This window comes from Neolamprologus brichardi, chromosome 12 (genome assembly GCF_056152115.1).
Source record: "Neolamprologus brichardi isolate AB-2024 chromosome 12, ASM5615211v1, whole genome shotgun sequence".
NCBI lineage: Eukaryota > Metazoa > Chordata > Actinopteri > Cichliformes > Cichlidae > Neolamprologus > Neolamprologus brichardi.
Window position 1 is genome coordinate 29046189 of NC_142115.1, and position 17376 is coordinate 29063564.

General features: G+C 38.1%; 1 protein-coding gene across 1 annotated transcript in view; it reads left to right on the top strand.

The window, feature by feature from the left end:
• Positions 1–17103, top strand: part of aacs (acetoacetyl-CoA synthetase) — a 42843-nt gene extending 25740 nt beyond the window's left edge. The window contains exons 11-18 of the mRNA XM_087849297.1: positions 2058–2122; positions 6699–6821; positions 12833–12946; positions 13812–13937; positions 14203–14272; positions 14469–14527; positions 14841–15043; positions 15160–17103. Coding sequence (XP_087705423.1) covers positions 2058–2122; positions 6699–6821; positions 12833–12946; positions 13812–13937; positions 14203–14272; positions 14469–14527; positions 14841–15043; positions 15160–15297 — 898 coding nt within the window. The 3' untranslated portion in view covers positions 15298–17103. The remainder of the gene's footprint in view (positions 1–2057; positions 2123–6698; positions 6822–12832; positions 12947–13811; positions 13938–14202; positions 14273–14468; positions 14528–14840; positions 15044–15159) is intronic.
• The last annotated feature ends 273 nt before the right edge of the window (positions 17104–17376 follow it).

A 17376-nucleotide genomic window follows, 5' to 3' on the forward strand; every position in this document is an offset into this window, starting at 1 on the left:
ACAAAAATAACTTAAAAAGACAGCAAGACATAGACTGAGACACAAATAAACCCATTTACAGACAGGCTTGAAAAGGCCCTTTGTTTTAAAATTAAAACGGCAGGGGAACACAAAAGTGACGTTTTGTCGCTTCTTACCATCCACGTTTCCCAACTGTTGTCAGCTGTCAGGGTGACATCAATTCACGCAGACAAAACTTTCTAAAATTATTTTTCCCAGAATTGTCGTGAGCAACCGTTGTGTTGTTGCATTCTCATCTGAACAATTTTCTTGCGGAACATCTAAAAATGAAGCAATTTGTCTTTATTTATTTATTTTTTTTCGGCTCTCTTTTGTATTTACCCAGTTGAAAGTTGTCCTTGCCAGTTTTTTCCCCCCCTTTCTTTCCTTTTTAAAATTTTATCTGTCTAGAAGGATGAGCACACAAGCTGTTTTAACATCACCTTCCTTTACATTTACACAGTGGCACACACTCCCCCGCTGGGAGCTTCCTTGTCCAACCAGACTACTGAGCAGCTCCACTGGAGCACATGGGATTAAGGGCAAAGGTCTGCTGAATAACTGTTGCCCTTTTTATGTTTTTGCATTCAGAGCAGATACAATGAAATTATCCCTTGTCGGCATAGATTCAGGGTAACAAGTGAAGCCATGTTACAGTTCAGTCTCAGTACCAAAGTCTTAAGCAGATTGGCAGGTCTTTCAAGTATCACAAATGTTGTATTCAGAAGTTACTTGACCGTTGCCTTAATAGTAATGTACAGTGATGTTAATACAGATATATAAGGGCTTTATTGCACTCATGCATGTGTTTGTTGACAATGGATTTCATAGGACAACTGAAAAATGTTTTGAAACCCATAAAGAGTAGAGTACTTGCAAACAATCTGGCAAATGTTACAAAGAAGATAAACTTAACAGTACTTGACTTGGCTGATGACTAATTTTACCTGAATTTACTCTTCACCTTTTTTTTTTTTTTTGTTACCAAGAAATGTTGGTTTAAAACGATGTACAATGTTTTTGCATCTAAATAACCTTGATACTATCTAATATCTAAAGTGTCACATTTTTAGAATTCAGAGACCCCCAAAAATTGATTCTCTTCATCTGGATGCAGCATTTTCAGTGTGATAAACATTTCGTCACTCATCCAAATGACTTTTGGTAAAAGGTTTTCCCAACCTTTTAAACATTACATTTACATAATGACTGAAACTAGCACCACTGACTAACAATGGGCCATGAGGTCAGTTTCATTGTCATGGCCACTGGTCAATGACCATTGATCAATTGCCATGAGTACCATTCATAGAGAGTTGGTGAATTACTGCAATAACAGCATTGTAAGGTGGTGAAAGATGTACCCTTAGGCCCCCTCCTCGATTCATAGATGGTCTTTCCCTTTTCACGTAAATGTCCTCCTTGACTCCTCGCTCAAATCAGCGTTCCTCCCTGTCCAGGATGTATATATCCTCATCATTGACAGAGTGTCTACTGGCCTGTAGGTGTAACAGGTGTCACAGATTTGTGAGGGTTTTAAATACAAAACTCCTTAAGAATTTAAAAATGCTTCTCTTAATATTTGCAGTTGTTCACCACCTCTCTTGTTTAAAGATATTAATCAAAAGCATCCAAGAACTAAAACAGGGTATGTTTAATTGTGATTGACACACTCAGGAATATCCCAGTGATGGTGAAGATTGTGATGTCACAAGGATCATTGGCAGCTTTGTGAATCTATCACTTATTCATCCATCACCTTGTCCAGCAGCATCCTTCCAAAATAGCCAGCCAGATTGCAGTGAAACTTGGCAACAATATTTATGCCACCCCCACTCATAAAGTCTGCTAGCTTGGTTCTGTTGTTTGGAGTTCCTGCTGTCACAATGCAGAATATAGTACATGTATGTAGGAGGCCTTTTGCAATGACTGTCAGTGTTGGCAACACTGACGCAAATTCTTTCTTCCTTTTTTTTCTTTTTCTTCTCAAAGTATATGAGAACACTCGCTACTTTTGGCAAACTGAATAATGTTTATCTTTTTTTTTTCTTCATCAGCATCACTATCTTTGGTACCGGGGCCAAGTGGCTGTCTGTGCTGCAGGAGAGGAACCTGACACCCTGTAAGTTGTGTTCATGGATAGAAAAGAGTAAAAGAAAATGTGAGCATGGTCACAGACATATAGACACACACACCTACTTTATGAGAATGGAATCTGTAGCAATAAGAGCAGATGGACACAATAATGATTATAATAGCAATGTTGTTTGACTCTGAATGTCCTTTATTCCATTAACTGGATGAAATAACAGTTTGCCCTGTGTTCTGGAGTTTGACACTGAATCGAAAGGATAAAAAGGCTGTTATGATTTTTCATATGAGTCATGGATAGGTCCACCTAATTGCTTTTAGTGACACAATTTTCTAGAGAAAGAAAAAGATCTGGACAGATAACCAGAGCTGTGCTGGTGCTTTTTTTTTTTTTGACTTGCTGCTAGCTTTCACGTAGTGGTTACTCTTTGGAACTTGTGCAGCAATAAATTAGATACTGTATTGTGTTAGAACAAAACACTATCACAGCATAGTTGTTAGTCTTTGCTATATAGTAACTTCCATCAGGTTTTTCTTATTTGTAAGAATTCTAGATTTTATACCTGTTTTGCATTATTGTAGGTGTTCATTTCACTGGAAAGCAACAGGAATTCTAGTTAAATTAGTTAAGCTATATTTCAGTTTCACACAGCCATATTTTAGACAGCAAAACTATAGTTTGAGAGACACAGTTATTTCCATCTTCAGTAATTTATATCTGATGCCTCTATTCTGGGACTGCACACCTACCAGCCTTTCCACATCCATAGATGTTAGCACAAAATAGAGCAAGCATCAATGAAAGCAGACATTACATTGATTAAGTGAAACACAGCATAAAAGAAGGAGCTGTGGCGGAGGTGGCTTTTAAAGATACCTGCAGATATGCATTCACTGCAGGCAGTCTGAAGCAGATTAACTATATTGATATAAATATATTAGATTTTCCATCGATCGATGTGGGCTGGCATTAAGATCTGATCAGATTGCAGTTGAGCTTGACATTGTAGTCCACCTCCGTACTACTACAATAGATATGTCAATAGGGCAGGGTAATATGGCCAAAAATATTTATCACAATATATATTTGAAAATTTGCGATAACGATATAACTGACGATATAATTGACGCGAGACAAAATACTTTGTCTCCTCCACAACTTTATTAGTGCAAAAAAACCACCATCGATGTATTTTCACTTAAACAAGCAGCCGGTTTTTTTTATGTGCATTAAAGCTATATAAAAATTTAACAGTGCAAATGCAAATTCCTTGCTGACAGTTCAACCAAAAGGCATTTCCAGTGGAAATTGGCAGACATGTCCTTTGCATAAAAATGTATAATATCCACAAAACCTAAAAAGAAGTTATACGCACACAATGCAGTAATATTATGTTGAAGCACAGTACGCATTGCTCCGTGAGGCTCCCGACTACGGTAGCTGTAATGCTCCGACAATCCATCAAGCGGTCCAGCTTCGTAGCTTAGCAAAGTCGTACTAAAACATTTTTGACAGATTTTTGAGCGCCGTGTACCACCTAAAATCAGTACGGTAATAACGACGGCCCGCCTGCATGATCTACCAAAAATTGTGCTTCGGTGTGTGTCTGACGGACGAAGGACAAACTAGTTCCACACCACTGAAGTTGCACCATTTTTACAAACCAATTCTGGTTCATCTGAATTGTCAAAAAATGTTTTATTACGACTTTGCTAAGCTACGAAGCCGCACCGCTTGATGGATTGTCGGAGCATTATGGCTACCGTAGTCAGGAGCCTCGCAGAGTAATCTGGGTCCAAAACTCCGTCCCCTTCAGGTCCCAAAGTCAAATGAACACTGCAGCATCACTGAGAGTTAAAAACCGTCTAAATTCTTTCACCTTTAATAAAATGATCAGCGTTGCTGCTTTACCAGGTATAACAAGTTTAACATCCAGGCATCCATGAAAACAGAATATATTAAATTTAACAGAATTAGAAGGTATCAGGAAGTTGGCTCGCTAGTTTCCACCTAAACATGATATAGCATGTTCTGACTGAGAGACTTCTGAAAAAATTAAAACGTACAGCTCTGCTATCACTTCCAATATAAATGAAGACAGAAAACTAAACAGCAGTGGCGTTTGTAGGGTTACTGGAGTTTGGTATTTAATGATGTTCTATGTGATTGCTAGCGACACAGTAATGTTAGCATAACATAAACAGTGAAGCTGGAGGATGAACGCTAACCTTTTTCCACTCGATGAAAATTAAAGGGGGGGTTCCTGATGGTTAGGGACAAATGCAGTCATATGGCAGGATGCTGTAAACGGACCAAACTTCAGTCAGGAGAACAGCTGAGATAATCCATCCGCAATACGAGGTTAGTCATTATACTGCAACAACATGGGAATATAGCAGCTGCGAGAGACTTCAACATTAATGAATCAATGGCACGGAAGTGGAGGAGTGGAGTTTTTGGCTTTCCCCATATTCCAAAATGTGCTACGTCTCTTTGTTACCATCAACATGCACTATCGCAGTAGAGTGGTATGGTCAAAATCTCTACTGCTGGCCAAATTCATATAGTTTCTACCGTATACCCCCTAACTTGGGGTTACGTATCTTGGGCAAAGATACTTGGGTATACAGACCGGAGCAGCCAGGGAACCACCAACCTTTCAGTAAGTGGATGAACTGCTCTACCGAAACTACAGTCACTTGTGTTTTTGGGGGGCGATTTTTAGCTACTTCTGAAGTAACACAGTGGTTAGCACTGTTTCCTCACAGGTCCTGGGTTCGAATCCACAGGCTGTCTGTATTCCACCCATGTCTGCGTGGGTTCTCTCTCCAGCTTCCTTCCACAGCCTGAAGACATTCTTATTGGCCATAGGTGTGAATGTGAGCAGAAATAGCTGTTTGTCTCTCTGTGTTAACTCTCTTTAGATTGGCATTGTGTCCAGGGTGTACCCAACCTCTTGTCCTATGGCAGCTGGGATAGGCTGTAGCCCAACTGTTATCCTAATTTGTGGAAGAAAATTGATGGGTTTAAACATCCGCTACCAGCTGGAAAAATTAAAACAAACATGAAGAAATCACAGTGAAGTCCAGGATTTATTAAGCCTATATGGCATATCAGAAACATTACATGATTTTCATCAAATCAAAATATAATGGTTTTAATGTGAGTTTAGTCTAAATTGACTTTGTTGTCCATCTACACTCAGGAGTACAATGTACAGGAAATAGTGGGACACTGAAATAGGATTCCAAGTAAAGTACCAAACCAGCTGTGTGTGTTAAGAGCTCTGTGTGTGTCATCCATACACATTGCAGTAATAACATTTGTAGTGTATGGCTAAATTGCAGTCACCAGGCTTAACAATTTTTCTGTCAGAAGTGCAAACAGAAGACACTTGCATATACCAAGTGTCACCATGTAGCACAGTGCATCCTGATAATCGCCACAAATCTGCATTTGTTGCCCATTGTTTGTGCGTCTCTCTTTAACTTTAAATGAGCTGAATCCATTCCTAATTCTAAAACTAAACAGAAAGGCATAAAAAAAATAAAACATTGCTGTGTCTCTGTGCTTGTCTCGCTCTCTTGTTCCCGCTCGCTGCCCCACCCCTATTAGTCAGCCAGCCACTTGATCCAGTTGGCACTGTGTGTGTGCATTTGGATGCTTATTAGAGAAAGAGAGCGTGGCAAAGGGAGATGTTGGTGTGTGTGTGTGTGTGTGTGTGTGTGTGTGTGTGTGTGTGCGTGCGTGTGTACATGCATGCCTCCACTGGCCCGAGGAGGATAGTGGGAGCTTCTTCACTGGCTGCCCCAGCGGAGAGGCCCTTTTCCCTAGGATGACATTTGGACTGGACACCTGGAGGCATGGTGGGGGGTAGCAAAAGTCCAACTGTGTGTGTGTGCGCAGAGCAAGGGCCAGTTGCTGGAACCTTATTAGTTCCCAGAGTGTTATTGGCTTGTGGTTTGGGCGTATGTGTGTGACAGAGAACATGCACATGGATCTTGAGGATGGCTAAAGCGATGTGTGCGGTACGTTGCATGCTCTGTCACATCAGGGTGGCAAACTACAATAACACAACAAGTTGGGCAAGCCACAGCTGTTCAAATGTGAATACCCATTTTATGTGTTTGGTTTACTAATTTGGTTCAAATGATTGGTGACTCCAACTTGGTTAGGTTTGGGCTTTTTTTGGGGGGGGGAACCACTGTGATAACTGATCCCAGACCAGTAATTCTAAAATATGTGCAGCCTCACTATAAAAGTGTGACTATTGTTGTCTCAGTACAAGAAGGTCAACTGCATATTGAGTCTGATCAAAAACCAATGTTTTTGCTCATTTGCTCTATCTTTAAGCAAATGAGTATCCCAAATAATCTTTTCAGATTTTCCAATTTGACCACATTATTTTTGACCAGTTAATCAATCCAAATTTATTGTACTTCCGGAACTCACTGACTTTTTAACACTCAACATTTTAGGAACATTTTAGGTTGTATTCAAAAAGTGACTTCAAACGCAGTTATGTATTACTAATAACTAAACTACGGAATTTATTGTTCATCTTCTTTCGCTATTTATTTTTATCTTTTGTGTTTTCCTTCTCTAGCAGAAACACACAATCTCCAGTCCCTCCACACTATCCTGTCTACTGGATCTCCTCTCAAACCTCAGGTCTACGACTATGTCTACCGCTGCATAAAGAGCACCGTGCTGCTGGGCTCCATTTCAGGTGACTCAATAACACATACCCTGCTAGGACACATATTATTTTTCTAATACTTAAGAATTTAAGAACAACATATTGTTTTTTTAGAATTATGACACAAAATCATTTAATCATTAAAAAGCACTGTAGATAAATATTTCTCTTGAACATTAATATTACAGTTTTAATTAATTTAAAAATGTCAAGCTTTTACTCAATAAGAACAATTTATAGTATACATTTTTAATGAATGAAATATTCAACTGGTGTATATTAGTGCATTTTCTGCTAATCAGATTGTGGTTTGACAAAAAAACTATTGTCTATAATATATTCTTTATAAAAGTTTGACAGACAATCTGTGGCGCTTCAAATTAATAGCTGCTTAACTAGGAACATAATGCATGAAATGCCTGCACAATAAGTAAAGATTAATTGTGCCAGCTGTTGTTTTTTTTCTCCAGTTATTGCTAAAGATCTGTTGTCTGTTTTGTTCATTAACAAATGAAACCAAGTTCTGTTTATTTTTAATTTGATCCACATTTTAATTACCAATCAAATAGAGTTAGTCAGGTAGGCTGTTATCTTGTGTCTAGACTTTCCTCAGTTTCAGTCTGGTACTTTCAGAGAAACTTGGCATTTTTTAGACTTACGTAATTGTTTTATTCTGTAAAATTAACACCATCCATTACAACTCTGCAGACAAGACTGATGGTGTTTGTTGCCTGGCTCTCACATTAATGTTATCATTTTAATATTAGCCATAGCTGCTAACCACTACCTTAATGATAACAGATGGCTAAGGTGGCTATTGGATAAAGGTAACTTCAGCTGCTCTGTGTTTTTCTCCAGTGGTTTCCACAGCAGCTGGATCCACATATTTGATTTGGCAAAAATCTTATGCCAGATGCTCTTCCAGGCACAACCCTCCCAATTACCTGGGCTTGGGACCAACACTGGCACTAGCTTGTGACACCCTAAGGCGAGGTTTTTGGTAAACGGCTAATTGCTAACAGCTAACAGCTAACATTAACGTGTGAACTGGCCAGTTTAACATTTATCATAACTGTACAATACTTCATTGTTGTTGAAACATGAGCTTTTCTGACCTTTTGAAATTCTCCCTAAAGTGCTTTTCACAAAACTGAAGAAGAGCACATTAGAACACACACATACACATGCACTAGCAAAACTAGCAAGCCTGTTGATCCCAAATACAAATGCAATGTCCTGCCTTGTCCATTAGATTGTGTTTATTTTAGATGTGTTCTGAGTGTTTTCTTTAATTTAGACTAGTTGACCACTTTGATTTTTTTCTCTCGTGTTTAAACAACTAATAAGTTAGTTGTAAGGAACATCCCTGACAAAAATGAAAGAAAAAAAGGATTATGTAAATGTAAGATTACTTATATTTAACCTAATGTTATATATTATATATATTGACAAATCAAGATATTTATATCCAAGATGATTCTGGTGCATAATGTGATGTCTGAGCAACAAATTGTTTGGTTCCCAATGTCTTTATGACAGAAACCTTAGAAAACTTAAAAAAAAAAGTATTTTAAAACATTTCAAATATATACTGTATTTGTATTTTGAAATTTTAAAGCTATAACAGAAAAGCATCTGTGACACAAGCACAAAAGGACTGATGCATAATAATAAAACAATAAATTGTATAGAAGGCTACATATTCCTCACCACCCACAACTGTCGCACATGCACACACACGCATGGGTCTAACGCACACAGTGCTTCTCAGCCCATTGTGATGTTGTCAGGCCAGTAGAATGCTATCTGTCTCTTTCTGTGAGTCCTGAAACGTTTAACATTTAGCAGAGCTTGGGTGACTGACGTATTAAACACAGACACAAGCACACACACATACGCACACTGAGAAGCAGCTTGGAATGTCACGCTTGCATACACATACACGCAGCCATTGTGAATGACAGCCCAAATGGGTACAGCATATAGCCTCAAATACACAAGCAAACATATGCAAAGTTGCACATGCTCACAATGACATGTAAGTCGAAATGCTGGACACAAGCGTCAGCTGAAATGTCAATCACAGGCAGAAATCTGGTGAGAGATGGAAAATAAACAGAAGAAATCTGCAAGCAGATTTTCTTAGGTTATTTTTGTCGTAAATATCTGTGTCTCTGCAGAGTCTGTAAGATAAGTGAAGAAAGAAATCTGTTTAGTGAGGAAGGTGGTCTGTGCAAAATTTGCTGTAGGCTTAAGAATCTGCTGAAAACTTCAAAAATAGTTGGTTATGGCAATTACACATTTTCGTTTGTTTGCGTTATAGGTTGTTACTCAACAACTCATACGATTTTGTGACACACATCAACAACTTTTATGAGACAAACACATAGAACGAATCAAGGAAAAATAAGTTTTTGCTTATTAGCTCCATGTAAATACAAAGCTGTATTCATCCCCCTTTTAATTGCGTTAGTAAGTCAATAAAACAAGTTCAGTATTAAATGGTATCACTTAACAGAGGCACTGAGAAACCATGTTAGCTGAACAGATAAAACTGTTTTCTTCCTCCACTTTAAAGATTCTTTATAGTTACTTTGTAAAGGTTTTTTTAATGAGTCAAATGGCTTATGGAAACAGTAGGTTCTGTAACTGTTGTAGCTTTTGGTATTAGAAAAATGAGTTTATGCCCAACAGTGCCGTTGAGGTGCATCAGTTCAGCCATTGTGCCAAATTACATTATATTTTACCATAAGGTTTTGGGACTGCCATACTCCAGCAGCAGAAGTATGAGGAAAAAAGTAGAAGATTTCAGATGCCTGTATACCTTGCTGCTTGGCCATCAAACATGTTTTATTTAGAATGTGCAAACCATCTCAGCTTTGCCTCTCTGACTTTGTCTCCAAAGAGCTCAACCTGTTCCTGTCCTGTTCCTCTGACAGTATAGTGTTATAATATTTGAACAAAATGATAGCTAAAGTGGTGAATTGTGAAGAAGACCCAATTTGATATTCATCTGGACTCGTCCTTTTGGAATTATAGCGCTGGCTCTTTGTGAATGTATGTGTGACTCGAAACAGCAGGTCCTGCCCCAGTCACTTTCCATCTTGCTGCCAAGGGCAACAGAGGGCTGCAACCCTTTTGGCTGCCAACCGACCTAACCTTGACCCATGAGGTCAATGCTGTGTGTGTGTGTGTTCTGAATGCTCATATATGTGGGTCCCTTGCTGATTTTACCCCGTGTCACTGTGTGTGTATAAACATGTGCTTCAGTTAAAGTCTACTTGGGGTTGTGAAAACTTTTAATGGAGATTGTCGTGTATATCAGGAGAGTGTTTGTGTGTTTTCTGTTCAGCAGGGACCTCAGACCCCTGTTGCTCTTCAGTGGGTGATTTTAACACTTTCACTGCTGGATTTACTCAATCCTAATATACCTCCATCTGACTCTCCATATGTCAGCTCTCCACACCCATTTTGCCTCTTCTCTTCTCTTCTCTTCTCTTCTCTTCTCTTCTCTTCTCTTCTCTTCTCTTCTCTTCTCTTCTCTTCTGTGTGTCTGTTTGTTAATTTTGAAGTATTTACCAAGTCATCTTTTCAATTTTCCTTTAGTTTTTGGTTTCAATTCAGTTCATTTTTGGATATATGAATTCGTGCGTAGGTTAGCTGTGTAGGTTGCTTGGTTTGTCTCAGTCGGTGGCTTTGTTTGACCTCAAACTGTGCCGGTAGTTTTTCAAAGCAGTAACACCTCCACAAATGAAAGAAGATGTGTGTGTGCACACACTCACATGTGCAAAAAATCTATGAAAACTAACTGGGGAGTTCAAAAAACCTTTTTCTTCACTTCAAAATAGTCACTGCTGTTAGGAGCATCAGATCAGTGTGACACGTTGCACTCTTGTGTATATACACCTTACTCACACATGCACACTACATGTCAGATGATGGAAGGCATCCCAAGAAAACCACATTGACTTTTGGCGTAAATGTGCTTCTGTTTGTGTGTGTATGTATGTATTTTTGTGTGTTTGTACTCACCTATTAAGGTAAATGTAATATTAATCTAATTGCATATCGTCCTACTATAAGTGTGTGTGTTTAATCAGAAGACAAAGTTTCTACTTCCTCCTGGGAGCCAATTAGAGCTCAATAAAGAACCTGCCGGAAAGAGAGACGGAGAAAACGAGTGTAAAGAACAAAGAAATGCGAGAAAGGAGGAAGGAGCAGTAGAAGGGCATAGAGCAACTGAGAGAAAGCAAACAAGATGGATGGATGGTATCTGTCACGCAGAGTGGAACGAAATAGGGAGGTAGAGAACAAACAATAAGAAGGGAGATGAATAGAACGTGTCAGAAATGGTATATGATTGGAAGGTAGAAAGAGATGAATAGATGTGTGCGTCTTCATGACAGTTTTAGGAAAGTGCTGCAAAGGGAAGGAACTCCTATATAGGTCAATGAAGGTGGAGCAGCGAGCTAATGCTGCCTGTGTGTGGAGCAAAAAAATATAAGACACTGGTATTAAGTGTAACAATGTCTCTTGGTCAGTGTTTGCTGATATTTTACGTAGTTTTTTTTATTATTATTATTTTTTATAAACCTTTATTTAAACATCAGTACAATACAAAATGGAATTAAACAGTACCACAATAATGGTGTTGTACTTACAAAAGAATTGTATGGATAAATAAACAAATACAAGAACAGTATTCAGAAACAACAATATAAATATGCTAGGGGGAAAGTAACTGATCAAGCCAAAGAATAAAGTGATTGAAAGATTTGGATTTTTTCACAAACACCAATAGTTTTTATAGCTTTTGGGTTAGTGGAGTTCTTAATTGAGTTAAGATACTGTACAAGTTCAAAGGAGAATACATAAAAAGAGGGATGTCTTGATATTTTACGTAGTTACGTGATATGGGTGTGGCTCTGTACATTCCAAGTATTCCAAACTAAATGAAATAAGGTAAAAACGTACAAATTGCCTCCCTCGAACCAGTTTCACCATTTGAGGTCTAAGTCATCATATGTGCTAACCCTAACCCTAGTCCTACCACACTACCACACTAAATGTGATTCATTATCTTTATCACATCATAAAATATCTAAGAGACTTCTGACTATTTACAGTAAAATGTGTCTAAAACAGAAGCATACCCAATTTTGTTGGCTTCAATCTATTTTTGTCTGCACTTTCAATATAATTTAAAAGGGAGACTGCGTCTTGCTGCTAGGTCATCTTAAACTGGCACATCCAATGACTCTAAAGGATTAAAGAATGGTCTACGCCTTCCTGAAAAGTTTTTGAAATAAAAATTTGTAGAGAAAATTATTGGTACCCCTCAGAAATGGTGATAAATAAGTGGAATATGGAAATATGGAAACTAACGATTGTCTTTATCATAGGCGTCATAAGTATATGCCAAACATGGTCAAAGTTAAGACTAGAAGAATCACCAAAGCAACTTCCTGTTCCTGTTACCACAGCTCTTACTATTATTTATAAAGTTTAAGATCCAGAGGACAGGCGCAATAGTAATGTTTGGCCCAGGTTCTTTGTGGCAAGAGCTGAGGAGATTCCACTTTTAAAACAGAAATAAAAAAGCCAGCATAAAGTTTGCTAAAATACATGTAGACGAGCAACAGTGCTTGTAGGAGAAATCACAATTAGAATCGCTCATCAGCTCCGTGTTCACTGAGGAATAAGAAAAACAAACAAACAAGAATTGCTTTTAAAGAAAAGAACACTTCTTTGAAACACAGATGGTACTCTGTTATAATGGGAAAACCTTGCTATAACTGTTATAGGGTTCACTGACTTTATTCAGGGTACAATGAAAACCAAAGCAATGAATTTATTAAGACGCTACAGAGTTAACAGACTTCCCATTGCTCTGTCTTATTTGTAGGTCAAGGTTCCTCCAACAGCGTTAATGACAAAATCTTAAGACACAAGCTGGTCAATTTTAACTTCTTAGAAAAATTATATGTCTGTTGCAGAAATATAATGGAAAACTTCCCGGTTTCTCTCAACTCTTTTCCCAGGTGGCACTGACATAGTGTCGTGTTTCATGGGCCAGAACCCAACAGTTCCAGTGTATCGAGGTGAGATTCAATCAAGAAATCTCGGCATGGCTGTGGAAGCCTGGAGCCCTGACGGTAAGACTCTGGGTGAATCTCTTCAGAATTTAATAATCCCTCCTACCACTTTCTGTTTCATTCAACCTCAATAGCAATTAAGAGATTTACTGTATGGGGACAATAGAGCAACAGAGTCAAGGGATTGTGCTCAGCTTTTAAATAACTTTCAGGTTCAGGCTGTATTAATATATATATATATATATATATATATATATATATATATATATATATATAAGGAAAATTAATCACAAGAACATTTAAAAATTGTTACCAAGGAAATTAGAAATGCTCCCTTTATTTTACATGTCACTGATGGTGGAGCTTATATGTATATATATATGCCAGGCCAAAAAGTAACTGAAGGAATGTGTGAACTTTCCCTGGACCAATATACTGACCAACTTTAGCGAAACACATTTTTTTTAAATTATTAATTTCAAATAAAAAGGGTGTTCTTTTTTTTTTTTTTATCATGGTGGAAGTCTTCAAAGCCCTCTAGGTTTCTGTCATTGATTTCAGTCCCTCTTTCCCCAGCTCCCTGCTGCAGGCTGTACTGGCATGTCTCCACCACCTCAAAGGAGAGTGGATTGAAGGATAATTTAAAGGCAGTTTTGTAGAAAGAGTTTGGGATTATTTTAGTCAGTCTTTAAGCCTATAACACCGTCCTGAGGGAGGCTGTTAGGGTTGTGTGAAACCACACACTAAAGGTATCAGGTTCTCTGAGAGCGACACACATTCTTTTTGTTTTTATCAGAGAAGGATTTATACTGTGTCTCTTATGCGCGTATGTGTTTGTGCATATGGATGTGTGCCCAGGTTTATATGGGTTGCAGGGAAACACACACCGCAACTTTTTGTTCCTGTGAAATATGTGTTTTAACAGGTGAGCCTGTGTGGGGAGAGAGTGGGGAGCTTGTCTGCTTGAAGCCAATCCCCTGCCAGCCAACACACTTCTGGAATGACGAGAATCAGAGCAAATATCATAAAGCATACTTTTCTACATATCCCGGTAACCACACAAATGTTGTGTAAAAATAGAAACATATTTACAGTTTACATGTACATAAAGAGACACCTGTAATACCCCTGCTGTACAGCTACCCTTTAAGGAATATCACCCAGTTTAAATTTATCTGTGCTTACATTATGTAACTGCTTTTATTAGCATTTATTGCTCCTTCATTTTTTAATGTTTGTTTTTAGTATGTGTTCTTCAGGTATGCACAAAAAAAAATCAAAGTTTCAGACAAATTTTTCCTTTTCTCATTCTGTAGGGGTGTGGGCCCACGGAGACTACTGTAAAATCAATCCAAAGACAGGGGGCATTGTCATGCTGGGCAGAAGGTCAGCCATTAACTGCAATCAATACGTTTTATTGATTCATCAGGACAGGCTTAAATGTACTTCATACCCTTTTGCGTGATATTTTGTCACAACTCTAGGCTGTAGAGTCATTTTTTTCTTCTGGAAATTTGTGGCAAAATGGCTCGCAATTACAGGAACGCCAGCTCTGAATTTAGAAAGTCTGTTTTTTCTGTAGTGACGGCACGCTGAACCCCAACGGAGTCCGATTCGGCAGCTCAGAGATTTACAACATTGGTGAGTCTTTATCTGCAGATGGAGTAGGGTGTGGGTGTAAGATAATAAAAGAAAATGGTTCTGAGTCATGGTTCTTTTTATGTTCCTGGAAAAATAAGACTTTGCCATCCCATTGTCCACTTTTTAAAGTTTACTCACTTGCCATTCTCCGTACGTACTCACGCTGCTTAGTTTGGACACTTTTTGTCTTTTCTGTTCTTTTAATCTTTACTCTCATTTTCTTTTCACCTCTCACATCTTTTTCTCTCTGTGTCTTATCTTTTTTGGTTTGCCTTTTTGCCCTCTGCCCTCTCCTTTGCTCTCCTCTCTGCAGTGGAGGCGTTTGAGGAAGTGTCAGACAGTCTTTGTGTTCCACAGTACAACGCTGACGGAGAAGAGAGAGTTATTTTGTTCTTAAAGATGGCACCTGGTAAGCCCTTCAGTCCAGAGTTGGTGGCGAAGATTAAAGGAGCCATTAGAAAAGCTCTGTCTGCTCGACACGTACCCGCCCTGCTGCTGGAGACCAGAGACATTCCTGTAAGAAAAAAAAAAATCTATCAGTTAGTTATGAAAAAACTTTATATTGTTCTGTCAGGCTGCAAATAGAAAAATCATTTTTCTTGAATGACAGCCTTTATTTTATTCCTCTACAGTATACCATCAGCGGTAAGAAGGTGGAGGTAGCTGTAAAACAAGTGATTGCTGGTCGGGAGGTGACACAAAGAGGAGCATTCTCCAATCCTGACTCACTGGACCTCTACAAAAACATTCCTGAACTGCAAAACTATTAGAGATGTGGCTTCACAGAGCTGAAGAGAGGGTCGGCAAAGACACGTAGCCTGAAAAGATTTTAGCTTTGATTTTAGACTAACTTTATGTAAATTTACAGGTACAGGGTGATGTGCAAAGTTCATTGCATGGGTTCCTCAAACAGGCACCCTCCACTGCATACAGGGCAAAAAGGTGATGATGTGTGTCAAAATAATATATAACAATACCAAACAAGATGTATTATAATAATAAATTGATGATATCAGGCAGACAGAGAGACATAGTGTTCCACAAGTCATCAAGCAGCTGCTCATAGTCTACCATACTGCACAATTAAGTGTTGGAAATGGAACACTGAAGGAGGCTTTGGATATAATATCGTGTGTTTAGCAGCGCTTGTGAATAAGCTCATGCTTTGAAGCCCTTGAAGAAATGAAACGCAGCATAAAGTGCTTTGCTTCTGCTTCACACTTTGATTGTTATCAGCTACTGAAGAACCATATCTCCCTGTGTCACCTGCCTGTAACCTTGAGTGGGTCCCTGAATAAAATCCATGGAGGTGTGTAGATAAATCCACCCACGCATCTTGGAGTTACGCCTCAGCTTTGGCTCATATCACCATATCATGTTTATGTGGTGTGGATTGCTATCTTAATGTGGATATATTTGTACATCAGTATATATTTTGGGACTGTGAAACTGTGTTGACTTTACAGTTATGCCTTTAACGATAGCCACCCAAACTTGTTAACCAAAGTCATGGAAGTTGTATTATGTTTGTGTAACAGTTCTAGTTTACTTAATTCTTGAATAAGGGAGCCTAGAAAACTAAACTAATATAATATAATTTAATATAGCTTACTAATAACTAATATAGCTTTTTTTTCTGCCTAAAAAGCTATATCATATTTCATACTTGATTCTGAACCTTTGTTTTCGAAATCCTCTATTCAATGTTGTCCCCCCATCCAAAACCAGAATAGGTCGTTATCTATCAATCTGTTGTACCAAGGATTCAGTCAAGATGCACATTTCTCATTTCACCACAGAAGCCTGTTGTATACATTTGTTCCATGATTGTTACAACGCTAAGAAAAGCATGTGTTGTACTTTGTACATAGAAAAATGAGTTATTTATTTAAAATTTCCTAATTATAATAACAAATTCTGTAGCCTTGTTGATGCTATTAACTGTAGTGGTTTGGGCACTAGTAAATCTGTAATAAAACACAATTCCTTTGGGTTTGATTTCCGTTTTCCATGAGAAGCAAATACCCGAGCAGAGTGTCAATTGTGCAAAGGAACAGATGTCAGAGAGCCATTTGATCTATGGATAAGAATTAAACTGAAAAAAATAAAAAATAGGGACCAATTTCTCATTTGGCTTATTGTGTGTGTGGTTTCCTGTATAAGTTGGTGTGTTAAGCTTCTTTTCTTTATGATTATTTTAAATATTTGGTATAACTGTAAACCATTTAACTGGATACATGTGGATATATGTTCTTTAGGCATCAAATATTTCTTATGATAAAGCATTTTTACTGTGTGTATTTAATTTGAGAATGCAAGAATCAAACATGACAGATGTTTTGGACGATATTCTAGGTTGTATGTTCTTTTTGATAACGGGATAACGTTGGTCAGTGTAGGTCTGGTTTCGAGCTGTGTGATTGTGAATGCTATTTGCACACCTTGTCTTTGTTGAGTTTTCCGAGGGAATATCTGTGTAAGAAACAACTTTAAAGCTGTTTAACACAGGGATTTTGTTGTATGCATTTTCTGGCTGGAAACTGTCAGCTAACCAATAAAGTGAGGCCAGTCTGAGAACAAACAAAAAGTTTTGTGTTCCAAAATGTAAGCCTTTTATGCTTATTGTAAATTTACAGTACGCATCCACATTGCTTTCCTAAGATAAACTGGGAAGCTCTTTATCCAAGGCTTTCTAGGCACAGCACACATGTATGAAGTAAACAGGAGCGTGAATCAACATTTATGTTTAACAGCTTAACTAAAATATTTACCTCTGAGCTCTGACACAAAACTACCAGCAACTAATAAGTAGTTGCCAAAAGTTTATAGACTTAAATATTCTGAGCTGA